The following is a 17,119-nucleotide window of genomic DNA, read 5'->3' on the forward strand; positions in this document are numbered from 1 at the left end:
GTAGGATCAGGGTTCTTGGATAATGTGCTTAACAAGCAGAAATATTCGGGGTTTGTATGAGTGAGAGCTAGATTGGAAATAGCAGGGGGGCTTTCAGAACTTAGATCATAATCTTGATGCCAATTTGGTGGGTGATGAGTTCTTGTGGATCTTCTTACATTAGGAGAAATGTGCTGAGTAAGAGGGGTTTGGGAAATTTGAGATGAACTGGGAGAATTTGGGCTTTGGGAAATTTGAGATGAACTGGGAGAATGTCCAGGTGCCATAGGTGAATTGGCATTAGGATTGTAGACTAGTAGATCATCAATGGAGGAAGGTATGGTGGAGTTAGTTGTAATGGTTGGAATGGGATTCATGTAGTTTTGCATAGAGGAAGCTTGAAAAGGGAATATCTGTTCACGAAACTTTACATCTCTTGAGATAAAGACTTGCATATTGAGCAAGTTGAGAAGCCTGTAACCTTTTTGAGTGGGTGGGTATCCCAAAAAGACACAGGGAACTCCTCGTGGAGAGAATTTGTCTGTGGAAAAGGTAGGATTGCAAGCAAATGCCAAACAACCAAAGACTTTCATATGTTCATAAGGGGTAGGTGTTGTATGTAATGTAGTGTATGGTGTTTGGTTTTGTAAAACTGGTGTTGGAAGCCTGTTAATAATGTGTACAGCAGTTAAAACACAATCTCCCCAATATGACAGAGGTAAGCATGATTGAAATCTCAATGCTCTAGCTATCTCTAGTATATGCCTGTGTTTCCTTTCCACCCTTGCATTTTGTTGTGGTCGTTTGACACAAGAGGTTTGGTGAACTATGCCAAGTTTGCTGAATAAAGATTTGCAAGCTACATCATCAAACTCTAGGGCATTATCTGATCTCAGATATTTAACACTCTTCTCAAAATGATTACTGACATATTGAATGAATGTTTCTAGGGTAATCAAGGAATCAGATTTGTGTTTGAGTAGGTAAACCCATGTGAACCTGGTGTGATCATCTACAATAGTGAGGAAGAACTTGAATTTCCCTCTAGTGCAAACCTTATAAGGTCCCCAAATGTCTATATGAATAAGGTGAAAAGGTTTAGGGGCTTTAGACTCACTTACCGTAAACGGAAGTTTGGTGAATTTGGATAAGGGACAAGTGAGACACACATGTCTATTGGAACCTATGTGAGGTTTGACACAAGGGATATATTGAAGTTTTTTATGGGAGCATGACCCATTCTATGATGCCAGAGTTCTAGATCAGTTGTGTTATGAGAATTGGTAGCAGTGAGACATGAAACATTAACATGTTTAGATAACACATTAGCAGAGATAGGTTGCAGATAGTAAAGACCATTCGCAAATGCACCAATACCAACAGTTTCCTTGGAATCACAATCAGTAATTAAGCATTTGGTAGGAAGAAATGATACCTCACAGTTGTTGTCTCTGATAAGTTTCTGCACAGATAGCAGGTGATGCTTGAATTTAGGAACACATAACACATTCTTCAACTTCAATCCTGACTCCATGATAACTGTGCCCACATGTGAAACAATTGCAGTATCTCCAGTGGGAAGGTTGATCTTAGTATCTCCCTTCAGAGCAATCACATTGACAAGTTTTTCAAGACTGGGCGTCATGTGATCTGATGCCCTTGAATCGATGATCCAATCATTTGAGTGACCAGCTGCAAAGTTGCAAGAGATAGTTGATGAATATATCATGCCAGAGAAGTGGTTGTCAATTTCATCATCTGTGTTGTCGGTTACCCTTTGATTCATTTGAAGTTGTGGCACCAATTTGGCTAATTGCTCCAATTGTTGAGGAGTGAAAAGAATGCCAGGGCTGTCTGAAGTAGAATTCACATTGCTTAGAGCGTTGGCAGCCATTTTGGGTGAGGATTTGGAACCAGAACTGGAACCAGAACTCCACCTGTGAGAGTTGGAAGTTTTTGATTTGTTTTGTGGGTTTGATTTGTGTTTAGAGTGCCACTTAGGGTAACCTATCACTGACCAGCAACGTTCTCCACTATGTCCCTTACCATCACAGACAGAGCATATTTGAATCTTCTCTGGTTGAGATTTGCTATACATTGCAGACATCTCTGTATCCATTCTAGAGAAATGCAACAGGTCTCTCTGAGCTTCTTCCTGTTGCAGGGCAGCTGAAGCTGTCTCAACTGAGGGCAAAGGGGACATCAACAACAATTGACTCCTCTGAGGATTATAAGACTCATGTAACCCATTTAAGAACAGAAATAACCTTGCTTCTTCACGTTGGAGTTCTATCGCCTTCAACAGAGCAGTGACTTCTGCATTTGGCTCAGAAATTTTTGGTAAAACATTCAATGAGTCTAGCTCTTCCCACATGGTTTTCATAATGGTGTAATACTCATTTACAGACATTGAGTTTTGCCTTTCCTCGAATAACTCTTTGTTTAACTTATATTTTCTAGATCCATTGGTCAAGGAAAATCGTTTTTCCAGATTTGACCAGATCTCATGGGCAGTATTCATATACATTACAGATTTACTGATAGTAGATGAAACGTTATGAGTTATCCAGGAAATTACCATATTATTGCAGGTGTCCCACATCTCAGCTTTCGTATCATCATCCGTGGATTTCTCCACTTTTCCTGTCACAAATCCGAGCTTCCGCTTAGATGCAAGGTTTATCTCCATGGTTCTTTTCCAGGCTCTGTAGTCTGCAGAACCTTGTAATTTTTCGATTTGAATGGAAGTAGCTCCATCTGATGGATGTAGGAACAGAGGGTTAAGCATATCTTGAAAAGAAAGTTTAGGGTTCGACATGCTGGGTTTGAAGAAGAAGGATTAGAGAGTAGAACAGGAAAATAAGAAATAAGATTTGATATTTGAGAAATAGGTTTAGAAAGTTGGATTTAGGGTTTTCATCCCTCTTTGCACACCGGATGCTCTGATACCATGAAGAGCAAGTTACCCAAAACCTGAATGCAGAGGGATGAAGAATTTGCAGAAAAAGAGAAGAAGAGAAGATGACACTAAAAGTTTTGTATATTATTCTCTTGTCCAAAATGGTACCGTTACATGACATATAAAGGAACCAACAACACTACAGACAAAACTAAATAACTAACTTGATATGAAAAGACACAAAAGGACACTTAAATAGAAATTATTCTTTCTCTATCCTTAATAATATCGTTTGACACTCTTTCGCTGAATTGGCAACTGATGTGGAGGAGAGAGAAACTGAAGCGCGTTTCTTTTAAAAAGTTACAGTTGTAAACTCAATTCGTTTGTTTTACCTACTGTTTGCTGTTGCTATTTGTTATTGCTATTTGCTGTTGCCGTTGGAAAAAACTGCTTTTGTAAAATGCTGTTTTTTGGTTGTAAAAAGTAAACACGAGGCCACTAACCAAACACCTAATAATGCTCCTTATAAGATGTAAAAGGCAAACAGAAGTTTACTAACCAAACACCTAAAATGAGCAATCAAACACCCCTTAAACATAAATAACAAAAGCTCTTTGTCTCTCTTCTCTCCGATATTGATGGGATTGAAACATCTTCTTCTCCTCCTAATTTTTCTCCCAGGCTCTCTTTCTCTCTCATGGACATTGATGTGGGATTGAAACTTTCTCTCTTCATACCTCATTCTTCTCCATGTCGTTCTCTACCTCCTTCATCTTCGTCTTCTTCATCTTCTCTTAATTTCTTTTCTATTCTTTAATTTCGTTTTTTTCTATCTCTCTCGATTGAAGCTGATTAATGGAAAAAAATTGATTACGAGATGGATCATCAAACCTCAATTTCGAAATTGTGCTCCTATCTGTCAATGTGGAGAAGCATATGTTCTCAAAGTTCCGTTGACTAATGTAAATTCAGGTAGGAGGTTCTCTAGTTGTGCCAAATATGGACTGATGTCAGTGCATGTGGTTGCTTTTGGTGGTTTGATTCTCCGACTCTAGTTAAATGTTGAAATGCAATCGTGGTTTGTAGAAGAAGATGAAAGAGGCTGAGGGAAAGGAAATTTCAAAAGACAATTACAATTAGGGGTGACAATTTCTAACATGAAAACACGATTTACAGAAACAACCCGATTGACACGATAGGATTGACACGAAAATCATTTTTCTAGCATTTATAGTATATAAAACCATATGGAACATATAAATGAGATAACACAACTTTGACACGAAACACGAAATTGCTACCTCTAATTACAATAGGGTAACAACGAGGTTATTGTTTACATTTTATTTTCTGTTTGATTTTAGGGATTACTTTTAGCAAATTATTTTATATTTTTTTGGTAGGCAAAGGAATGCTAAATGCCCGAAACAACAAAAGAAAAAACAGCAGAAAAAATAGAAAACAAGAAAACAAGAACCATAGCGCTATCTAGTCACCAGTCTAGGAAACAAAGTGTGACACTCATCATCAGAAAGAATAGATTGAATGCCCACAGGAGGCACAATATACTTGTGAAAGCCAAAGTATAAGAGTCTGCGAAATTCGTCATCCAGTCAGCTGCTTTATTCCCTTCTCTCAACATGCGAATAACTTGCAAATCCCAATTTCAAACTTTGAACTCATGGCAGGGAAGCAAAATCCAGAAGTAGGGATGATGAACACTAATGGGATCATTCATAAAATTGACGGCCATAAGGGAGTCGAGTTCCATCACAACCTGTCGATAACCTTTATCCTAGGCAAATTGTAGCCCGAAGAAAAGATCCCAAATTTCTGCTAACGTTGAGGTACAAACCCCCAAATTCACCACAAACCCACCTTCCCATAAGCCATGCGAGTCACGAACAATTCCACCGGACTGGATTTTGAAAATGTACCCTCAACTGGATTTTGTAGTTATCAATTTCAAAATTCCTACCTTTTAAGATTTTAGGATTGTTATGTAATTTGTTTTAAAAAAATGATAGGTTTTTTAACTTGATAAGATTGAGATTATTTTCTTACATAGTTGTAGATATTTTTTAAAAATTGAATGTGAATGTAAATTTTCCTTTAATGTATAAAAATTGAATGTGAATGTAAATTTCCCTTTAATCTATCTATATACTTAAAGAAGCTTACATTTTGCTGACATGTCACTACCACATTATTTTCAAAATTATTTTTCTTTTTCTCCACCGTAATTTACTTTTCACATTTTGCATATTATGGTATTACCCCTCTAACTGTTCTTCCCCCACTCTCTCATTCCATGCTCTCTCTCAATTACAACTGCCTCTTTTTAACTTATTCCCTCAACTGCCTCTCTCCTAATTAACTTTCCAACTCCTTCAACTCATCTGGATTTCCTTCTTCGGTCTGTCTCTGGGGTATGGTTACTATTTTTTTTTCTATCCTTTTCCTTTTTTCATGCATTTCAAACGAATTTTGATTTTCTTACCTCTTGCATTGTTTCTTTAGTATTAGTTTTACCTATAGAGGCCAATCTGGCAATCTATCTCTTTGCGACATTTATCAGATAACCATCTCTTCTCTTTCGGCAGCTACAAATAATTTGAATTAATTGCATAGATAAACAGAGATAGGCAATGGCTACCAAGTTATAAACTTTAATTTAGGGTTCTTAGTTGAAAAATTGGTTGATTAATGGCTTCTTTTCTCCTCTATAGCCATACGTTTTCCTCTTCTTTTATACGATAAGTTGTTTGCAGCTTTCTTCTGACTAATGCGTATTCTATTTGATTCCTTTCAGTCTATTTGTTTTCATAATTGAGCATATGATGTCTTGAAATATATATAGAATGTCTATCTTTGTCTAATTTATTTGTTTTTCTACTTTCAAGTCTCGCTCACAGGTAAAACGAACAAAAATGCTTTCAAAGCACCCATTGTAGCAGAGTATACGGGCATCCATGTTGAATTGGTCAAAAACTTAAAGATGGATGTATCAAAGAAGGCGCTTGAATATCTTAGAATGAACCCAATTGGAAAGGTAAATAGGATACTAGGAGACTGTTATTCTGTTTACTCAGCAATTATAACTTACACTGAAATATTTATTAGTTTACTCTAACGAATCAATTTCATATCCAAATCATCTAAATGAATAAAGAGGAAACTCATATCTTAGGAATATATAATGAAATTGGTTGATTGGTATACCATACTCTACATACAATTTCAAACCTGCAACATATTTTTAGAGTTGTACATGATGGAAACTGATCTGGTTAATTTATATATGGAGAATGTTTACGAGTTGTTTGTTTCTAGCTTCTCATAATTGCATTGGTGTATATATAATACTACACTCATGAAAAAGGTTCCCTATCTTGGTTTCTAATCTTAGTTTTCATATTTCTTTTGTGCAGAGATCTGGCTCATTGAATAATTTTCTTAACATTTGCTCAATTTTGGTTTTTAGGTTTCTTCCATTACTTTGTTGTGTAACTGTGTTTAGAAAGGATTGATATAGCTGTAAAAAATACTTAAAGCAGCTTACATTTTGCTGATGTCTCATTTTGTGAATTTTTTGACTATTTTTTATTTTATTTTTCTATTCAATTGTTGTTATTCTAGGCTACTTGAAAATTGTCTAACTGCAAAACACCACTTTCTCTCTCAACTGCTCCTTCATGCTCCCTCAATATCAGCCTGTAAACCACCTTCCCTCTTTTTATCGTATGTTTCCCCAATATTTACGCATCCATTGTATATAGGGAAAAGTACAAAAATAAACATTGTGGTTACACCTATTTTCGAAAACAGTCTTGTGGTTTAAAAGTTTGTAAAATGGTACCATGTACTTCATTCCGTTAGCAAACACATACCAAATTGAATAACGGTGTTAAAAGTCAAATGGAAAAGAGTTAATTTGGTCCTTATATTTATTTAATTTATAAATTAATTCCTATTATTATCCAATTATCATAAACAAACCCCAAAATTTAAAATAAAAATCAAATACACCTTCTTCTCCGTCTCTTTCTAATTTCTTATCTTTTTTCTTCTTTCTCTCTCTTCTTTATTAATTTCTCTCTCTAAAATCAAAATGAATCTTCATCTCTTCATTCTATCTTTGCTCCCAACTCTTCAAATGGAATTCGTTGACAGCAGCAGTAATATACATATGAGTGGAAAAGTTTGCTGGGACATTCTGATATTGAAGGCTTTTTTCAGATTTTTTCTGAAACTAATTGAAGCATTGAAGACTTGTTTAAGGAAACGTAGAAATTGCAGCATTGAAGACTTGTTTTCTGAGCTTACAAATGGAAAGAGCGTAGTGAAACTATGGGATAATCTAGGATTATGATTAAGATTTAACAGCGGAAATGAGTGGAGAAATCACATTTCTGTATATGAAACGAACTCTGATCGAAACCTGTTATCAATTTTCCGCGAAGAGTCTCAGATTCCAGCCGTATCGATATCGTCCTCATCGCGGGCAGTGATTGTTTCTTCTGAGACCAATGTATCCGGGAATTTACTGAAGGTATGGGACACGCGCATAGGCGGTGGGCTGTCGGGGATACTGGTGGAGTGGAGACCTAAATTGGGAAAAATCGTAGGAATCCGTGGCAGTCTTGCGAAGGTATACGTTCGAAATGACGTCACCGGAAGATTAACGGTTGGTGACTTGAGAAAAGTCTGGTCACCATTAGCAGTAACCGAGTCCGTTGACGAGGTGAACGGTGGTGACTCGGTGTTTCGACGCGGTTAGCAAAATGTGCCGTCAATGAACTACAAAAGCTGTACATAATTGTTTTTTTTATAATATTGTATATAGTTATTTATTAGGAAATAATAAAAGAAGAGAACATGAAAAAATTGTGCAAATGAATTGTTGGTTTGTCTGGTTATATTTGGATTTGGTTAGAGTGTGATTAGATTTAGAAGGAGATGGAAATTCAATTGTTTTTAGAGAGAGAAATTAATAAAGATGAGAGAGAAGAAAAAGAAAAGAAAAAAATTTAAAGAGAGATGGAGAAGATGGTGTTTTTGATTTTGATTTTTTATTTTGGGGTTTGTTTGTGATAATTAAATAATTAGGGGAATTAATTTATAAAATAAATAAATATAAGGACTAAATTAACTCTTTTTCGTTTGACTTTTAACACCGTTAGTCAATTTGGCCTGTGTTTGCTAACGGAATGAACCTTAAAGCACCATTTTGCAAACTTTTAAACCACAATGGTGTCGATCGAAAACATGTATAACCACAAGGTTTATTTTTGTACTTTTCCCTTATATATATATATATATTTCATACTAGTTTATAGTCAAAACGCATTATTTGGTCCATGATCTATCCAAAATTTATGTTTTTGGCCCTTAACCTATTATTTGGTCATATTTGGCATTTCGCCTATCCGAATTAGTAAAATCAAACCCACAATGGATGGAAAGTTAACTAGACAATCTATTGTGCCATTATTAGAAATTCCAAAACCTCATGTGTCTAAAATGATATTTTTTGTCCCAACCCAATTGAGTCCTCGCCATCGTCTTCTACTATTCCTTTGTTCGCCGACGTCTCCTTTTTGACATACTTTCCGATTTTCTTCAATCAATCTTTTTCCCAGATGCTCTTTCACTTTCCAATTTCCCTCTTCTTTGCAATCACCTTCTTCAAGATTTCAAAATCTCTATTACCCAAATTTTTCATCTTTTCCTTTTTTTCTTTATACAGGTTTCCATGGTTTTGTGATTATTCATTGAATACAATTACAAGTTCGATTTCCTAATCATCAATTAAAAACATTTTCTTTCAGATCATTAGTTCCTTCTCCTTGTACGTTTTCATGGAGAAGCGATGCCGACACTATCCTGCTTCTTATTCACCGGTCTGTCCAATTACTTTTCCTCCAATTTGAATGAAGTGCTGGAAATTAAGATGATGCTCATTACGGGAGCGATGGGAACGAAGGAATTGTAGTAGAGAGACATCAGGGGCGGCACGGAGGAATCGTGCTGAAGGAATCGCAGAAGACGAAGGTTGGGATGTAAAATATCGTTTTAGACTCGACTAGCTTTTTAAATTTTTATTAATGACACAAAAAATTGTCTACGTGCTAACACAATCAACTTCAATTAACTTTTCATCCATTTTGGGTTTAATTTTACTAATTCGGGTAAGTGAGGGATCAAATGTGACTAAATAATAGGTCAGGGGCCAAACATACTAATTTTGGATAGATCAAGAATCGAATGGTGTGTTTTAGTTTATACTAAAAGAGAAGAGTTTTTTACATAAATATTATAATTGACTGTAAAGTTACAACTAAATCATCATCAAACTTAATTCTCAATATGTCGTATTTTTCTGTATATACCAAATAAAATATGATTTTACACCTAATTTAAAAATTTTAAACTCCAATTCATAAATCTCAAACTCTTGATAATATATTCTAGACTCCTACTTTATAAACTTTAATCTTTAAAAATAATGATTTTATTAGTTTGACATAATTCAAAATTATGATTTGACATAGTTGTAAATAGTTTTTCAAAAGTGAATTTCTATGTAAATTTCCGAAAAGAGAACATGGTATGTAGAAGCTCTTTTATACGGTATTTTTTTGGGGTCAAATACATGAATATCATAATTAAGTACAAAATTACAACTAAATCATATTATCAAACTTAATTCTTAATATGTCATTATTTTCTATATATTACAAATAAAATATGATTTTACACCATAATTTAAAAATTATACACCCCAATTTATAAATCATATAGAAAATATATTATAGACTCCTATTTTATAAATTCTAATCCTTAAAATACATTAAAATCATAATTAGATACAAAATTACAACTAGTTCATATCACCAAACTTAATTCTCAATATGTCATTATCCTCTATATATTATGATTTTATATCATAATTTAAAAATTCAAGACCACAATTCATAAATCATAAACTCTATAAAATATATTCTAGACTTCTAATTTATAAATTCTACTCCTTAAAATATATTAAAAATACTGATTTTACTAGTTTGAAATAATCCAAAATTATGACTTGACATAGTTATAAATAATTTTTAAAATATGAATTTCTGTGTAATTTTCCCTTTCCCTTTTTCAAATAGTCCATGGGCTTTCTGATGGCCCATATATATTTACCCCAAAATACTCGAGTCCAATACTTTATTCTCCAAAAATCTGAAAAGCTAGAATTAATATTGGAGCTCTAAATCAAGACTTATCCAGATTATGACTCTACCGTCTGTATAAAGGCACTTAAGCCACTAAATACGACTTGTGCCCATAAAATGTGTGGTGCAAAATTAGAAATTTTAACTAATTAATCAAACCTTTAATGATGAAAATATTTCAAATAGCTTTCTAGGTTAATCTTTAATTTTGAAAGTTGGTATTATGAATTTTTTTTTAATTAGTTTATTGTTTTCTTTTAAAAAAATTAGCTTATTATTATATTTCTTTAAGACATTTTAATCCCTAATTACCACTCATTCCTAAACAAATATTGTTTTGTTCTTTTATAAAAAAAAAATAGTCTAATAATCTGATAAATATATTTGTCTAGCTACATTTCAGTGGTATTTGTTAATTAGAATTGTATTTCTATTCAAAATTATATGGACGAAAGTAACAATCAAACTAACAAATGTTATTGAAAACTTTAAAAAGAATATAATAATATTAGATATTTATTTTAGTAAAATGTAAAATTATAAATTAATTGGTATATATTAAAAAATATATAGTATAATATATTATATAATATTCAATATACAATTAGCAATACAAATCTATTTTTTTAAAATTAACAAATTAACAAATCTAATGTTCTTGATCAAACATTTATGATCATATATGAAGATTTCACTTTTATTAGTGAAATCCTGAGAATAATTTCAATGGTTAAATATATTTTTATGTATTATAAAGATCTAAGTTATAACAAGTGTATATCAGATTTTTTTAGAAGGTGATTAAAAGGCTTAATACATCAAGAGCCCTCTGAACTTGTTCAAAAAAAAGCTTGATTGACCTCTTTGAACTTACATGGTGTTTCATTAGCTCCCTAAACTTGCTTAAAGCATCATGATTAAGTCCATAAAACTATAAAAACGTCATAAAGATGTAAAAAAATAGAAAATTATTTTGTTTTAAAGATTTAGAATCACGAATTACGCCTTGATTTTTTATTTTTTTGATTTTTTTTATCGATTTAGACAAATTGAAATGTATATCATTTTAAATAAATTTAGTGAGCAAATTGATCATTGTAAGCAAGTTCATAGAACCAATAGTTCACTTTAAACAAATTCAGATGACTAAATAGGTTCTTTTAAACAAGTTTATGGGAGCTAATGAGACATCATGTAAGTTTAGGGTGTCAATCAAGCTTTTGAACAAATTCAGAGACTCGTGATGTATTAAACCTGATTAAAAATATAAATTATTAAAAAAGAAAATAATAGTCATAAAATATAAATGACTTTATTTGTCATTGGAATAAGGTTCAAAAATACCTCTAACGTTTATGGTCAGGAGCAATTTTCCTCCTAACGTCTAAAATGGTGTAATTTTACCATTAAACTTGGCATCCAAGAGGAATTTTACCCCTAAAGTTGACAAGTTTGGTTAATTTCAGACATATATTTTGTTCCTTATTCTGTATCAATTCAATATCATTGTTTCTAAAAAAAAGATTTCATATTTTTTATGATTTAATAATAGAATTAGAGATTAATATTTTTAAATTTGATGAAATATTTGAATTTTTTTTTTGTCCAACTCGTAAATACAGTATTTTTTTATAGTTTTTTTCCACATCTAACTGTATGCTAGTGATATTTTACTAATTAGTGATAAAAATGATACACATGAAGTGTAAATGACAAGATTCATGACCGAGAAAATAGTTTGAGAATTATTTCTCAAGGTAAAATTGCTTTTGATTGCCAATGTTAGGGATAAAATTGTACTATTTTAAATATTAGAGGTAAAATTACTCCTGACTGTAAACTTTAGAGGCATTTTTACAAAAACAACTATTAATAATTTACTAAGTGTTGCCAAACAGATTTACACAAACCGCTAATCAAATCAGCTAAATAAAAAAGTAATCAGCTAACGGTTAAACTCTATTTGCCGAACAAGGTCACTGACTTAAACATTCAAATCTTTTTTATTAGACCAACCCAGACCCGTCTTAAACAATTTTTTAGCCATATACTAAATATAAACATTAGACCCTAACGTCTAAAATGATGCAATTTTACCTCTAACGATGGAAGCCAAGAGCAATTTTACTCCTAACATTAATAAATTGGGTCAATTTGAGAAATAATTCATCAAACTGTCTTCTCGGTCATAAATCTTGTTATTTACACTTCATATTTGTGTCATTTTATCAGTAACAAATCACAAACATTCGTTGGGATGTGAAAAAAATAAAAAAAAATAAAAAAATATACTGTCTTTTTGTACGGATTAGACAAAAAAATTCAAAAAAACCACCGAATTTATAAATATTAGTCTCAAATTTATTATTAAATTATAAAAAACATGAAATCATTTTTTTAGAACAAATTATTATGCAATTGGTGCAGAATAATAAACAAAAATATATGTTTTATAATAGTGTCTAAAATTGACACAATTTATCAACGTTAGGGGTAAAATTATTCCTATCTTCCAACGTTAGGGGTAGAATTACACTATTTTAGACGTTAAGGGTAAAATTGCTCCTGGTCCAAAACGTTAGGGATATTTTTACACCTTAACCCTAAAATTTATTTAACTTTAATATTTTCATATTATTTTTCAAATAATTTCGTATATTGATAATAAATGTAATTTTTGACGTGACAGGAGGTTGTGACAGTAGACTTATTCATTCATAGCCGGCCTCAATTAGTTTTATTCTCAGCCCAATTCGGCTTTAACACTAAAATCCTATTTCCATGGACCAATCTATACCGGAGTAATAAAGGCTTAGGTTCCAATTGGGTCAGGCTATGTCAAAAAGACTAAATCCTATATCCACATTAAATACAAATAAACTTGTTCAATTGTAAAACACAACCCCAAATTGCTGACATGGACTGCAATTGAAGAAACACGTGAAATACAAAATCTGCAACGCTCGTGGAGTATGATAATTAGATTTTTGGCGTAATACGAATCCGGAGAAACTTTTTTACAGTTGCTTCAAATAAGGGATAATTTTTTTTCCAATTTGGGGTTATATTTTACAATTGGACAAGTTTAAGGGGTAAGTTGTTACAATTGAAAGTTGAGTGGGACACTTGCAACATTTGGACAAGTTGTGGGATCATTTGTGTATTAGGCCAAAAAAAAAAATACCATAAACATGCCAACTCATTTATTGTTATCCCTTTGGAAATTAAAAATTCCAACCACTTGTTTTAAATTAAAAGTTGAAGAAGTTACTCCATAAGACCAAACCTCTGTCCAATAATTAATAAGATAAACCATAAACAAATAATTAAAAAAAGTATACTTATCTCCATTTATACCATTCTGTTTGTTTACTTGTGCTGAAGCAAACCAACAATGGATGAACTTAAACCCCGGCCAGCAAATTCCTCCCCGCTAACTCCGTTAAGCTTTCTAGAAAGATCAGCAACCGTCTACGGTGATTGCCTGTCCATCATCTACAATCACGCCACTTACACGTGGTCTCAAACTCACCGTCGATGTCTCCAGCTGGCTTCTTCTTTGTCATCCCACGGTTTCACCCACGGCGACGTCGTTTCCGTTCTCGCTCCCAATACCCCTCCCATGTATGAACTTCAGTTCGCCGTTCCTATGTCCGGCGCCGTCCTCAACAACATCAATACACGTCTTGATGCACGTACTGTCTCCGTTCTCTTGCGACACAGTGAATCAAAGCTCGTCTTCGTCGATTGCCTCTTACGTGATCTCATCCTCGAAGCTATCTCTCTGTTTCCGCCTGATTGTAAACGTCCGATTCTGATCCTCATCGCTGACGATGATGAGGCACCGGAATCATCATCGTTGACCGGTGATTTTTGGTGCACTTACGAGAGTATGGTGGAGAGAGGGGATCCAGAGTTTAAGTGGGTCCAGCCGAGAAGTGAGTGGGAGCCGATGGTGCTAAACTACACATCAGGCACAACTTCATCTCCGAAAGGAGTTGTACATTGCCACAGAGGAATTTTCATCATCACCGTTGGATCATTGATTGATTGGGGAGTTCCTAAACAGCCTGTTTATCTATGGACACTGCCGATCTTCCACGCTAATGGATGGAGCTACCCGTGGGGAATCGCCGCTCTTGGTGGGACCAACATTTGCATCCGTAGATTCGAAGCATCAACTATCTACGACTTGATCAAACGGCACAGTATCACTCACATGTGTGGTGCACCGGTGGTACTAAACATGTTAACAAACACCCCCAGCAATGAACCTCTCAAAAACCCCGTGCACATCTTAACAGCCGGAGCTCCACCGCCAGCGGCGGTGCTTTCCCGCACTGAATCACTCGGTTTTGTGGTTAGCCACGGGTATGGATTGACCGAAACGGCAGGATTGGTGGTCTCCTGCGCGTGGAAGCGGAAGTGGAATCTATTCCCGGCGAGTGAAAGAGCGAGATTGAAAGCAAGACAAGGCGTGAAGATTGCTGGATTTACAGAGATAGATGTTGTGGATCCAAACACAGGAGTGAGCGTGAAACGAGATGGATTAGCAATCGGAGAAGTTGTATTGAGAGGCGGTTGTGTGATGCTTGGTTATCTGAAAGATCCAATCGGAACAGCGAAGTGTATGAAAGCCGATGGGTGGTTTTATACCGGAGATGTTGGGGTTATGCATCCAGATGGATATATAGAGATTAAAGACCGATCTAAAGATGTGATTATCAGCGGAGGAGAGAATATTAGCAGTGTGGAGATTGAATCTGTGTTGTACACTAATCCGGCGGTGAATGAGGCGGCGGTGGTGGCGCGATCGGATGAATTTTGGGGGGAAACGCCGTGTGCGTTTGTGAGTTTGAAAAATGGGTTGAGTGAGAAACCGAGTGAGAAGGACATAATTGATTTCTGCAGAGAGAAGATGCCTCACTATATGGTGCCAAAAACGGTGGTGTTTAAAGATGAATTGCCGAAGACTTCAACCGGGAAGATTCAGAAGTTTGTGCTTAGAGAAATTACCAAGGCAATGGGATCTTCTAGGGTGAGTCGAATGTAGAATTGAATCGGCCGAGTTGTTGTATTAATGATTTACAACTTTTTAAATGTAGGCATTACATAAGTTTGGGTACCAAACTTCAAGTTAGAAAAATAAATTAAGATGTTCAATCAGTTCTCTAAACTAAGCAAAGGTCATTAATTCTTCATGTTGAGTTTGGAGAAGACAATTTGAAATTGAAATTGATGAAGTTTAATTGATGATTTTTAACTAGTTGAAGGACTTGATTTTGATCCCTTAAATTTAGGGAGAGTAAAATGAGTATCATGGCTTCTATGTACAAATGAAAGGAGTTGTACATCTAATTATTTAAAAACTTATTAAGTTAATTATATTTAAGGAAAAATATAAAAATAAAATTTGTAGTTTGAATAATTTCTAAATAGAGTTTTAAAAATTGATAAATAGATATTTTTTGTTATATATGGGGAAAAGCCTCCAAACCAAACAAAAATAAAAATTAAAACTAAAACCACTTAGATAACTGTAAGAGGCACATCACATTTGCAACGATTCAAAAACAAACGTTTTGTGAAATAGTCATTCAGTCTGCAACACGCTTATTGTCGCAGTAAATATGAACAAGATTAACTTCCCACTCTCACTTGAGAAGCTCTTCACATTTGAAAATAAACTAATAAAAACGATGTCGGGTTAAATACTACTTACAGACCGACCGAAGCACCACTTGAGGGTCGAGCTCAAAAGCCACTCTTCTACACCCTTTGCTCCACGGGACCTTTAACCTAAAATAAAATCTCCAAATCCCTACAAACTCCAATATTAACCGCAAAACCTCCTAACCACATACCATGTGTATCGCGAAGAAGGCCCTATAGAGGCGAGACCTAGATTGCCATTACTAGTATCATCATTGTTCACTTTAATTCACCCCGAGTTCGAAGGCTACCAACTAATATGCATCTCACGCCTTGTTATCATCTATTTTGATCGTTATTTTTAGTTTAATTTAGGATTATTTTTATTTTAGTCACTTCTTCATTGTGTTTTTTAGTTATGTTTTATTTATGTTTTGATGTTTTAGTATTTATGGTATCATAAACAAGGCAATATGGTCGTTGGAGTCCTCAATCAAAGAGGAGTTTTCCAATCCATGGGAAATCAAGTGTCAATAATGCGATGCACGAGAGGACTTTTGTTAGACGTTATGTTTCCTCCCATAACTCTGATTAAAGCTCGCTTGTTGAGGAACCTCTGAATCTTGGATTCTAATAAGTCCTCGACGTCTTACGGGGCCATGGCAACTGATGCCAGAATTGGTTGCGACTCCATAGCTTGAGAGGGTTAGGTTGGTGGGCTGTAGTGTCATCGAGGGAGACTAGATGAGATGCGCCGCAAGTGGAGTGACTTTAACATGCAAGGTTGGGATTACTATTGTTGGTGCTTGGGGAGTCGATATTGTAGGCTGCTGCTGTGACCTCGTTTGGGCTTTAAGGAATTCTCAGATATTGGTGTTTTTTCCTTAGAAGGTTCGTTGTTGCTCAATGATTTTCATTTGAGCCACTGTTTGAACTGCTTGAGTTGTTTGGAAACGTCTGTTCACGCTAATGAGCTACGTTGAGGGTCCAAAAGCCTCTTCATCAGAACCGACCTTTATAAACAAAGGGACGAGATTTTACGATAGTCCTTTTGGACTTAGTTGGGCTTCTTCCTGCTTGGAGCTTGAGGCTCCGATCGGGGTGCTTAATACTTCTTTAATTAGGGTGGCCATTGCCTGCTAATCAGCCATTTTAGTGCGTTTTTGCTGCAGTTGAAGAGAGATCGTAGTCAATGATGATGGGAGTAGTTTGTTACTCCATGATCACCGCACCAAATAATAAGGAAGTGGGACTTTGGAACGGCTGCATCACCTGATTCTCCTCATATACCACAAATGGTCCATAAGGATACTTTGACGATCAAGTTAATTATTGCAAAGAGGTGAAGATACTGTAAGAT

General features: G+C 34.6%; 1 protein-coding gene across 1 annotated transcript; it reads left to right on the plus strand.

Annotated features, from left to right (window-relative positions):
- Window positions 1–13,388: 13,388 nt before the first annotated feature.
- Window positions 13,389–15,363, plus strand: LOC136235509 (2-methylpropanoate--CoA ligase CCL4-like). The gene has a single exon (XM_066025220.1). The coding sequence runs from the start codon at window positions 13,502–13,504 to the stop codon at window positions 15,158–15,160; it is 1,659 nt and encodes a 552-aa protein (XP_065881292.1). The 5' UTR covers window positions 13,389–13,501; the 3' UTR covers window positions 15,161–15,363.
- The last annotated feature ends 1,756 nt before the right edge of the window (window positions 15,364–17,119 follow it).

Source organism: Euphorbia lathyris, chromosome 7 (genome assembly GCF_963576675.1).
Source record: "Euphorbia lathyris chromosome 7, ddEupLath1.1, whole genome shotgun sequence".
NCBI classification, from domain to species: Eukaryota; Viridiplantae; Streptophyta; class Magnoliopsida; order Malpighiales; family Euphorbiaceae; genus Euphorbia; species Euphorbia lathyris.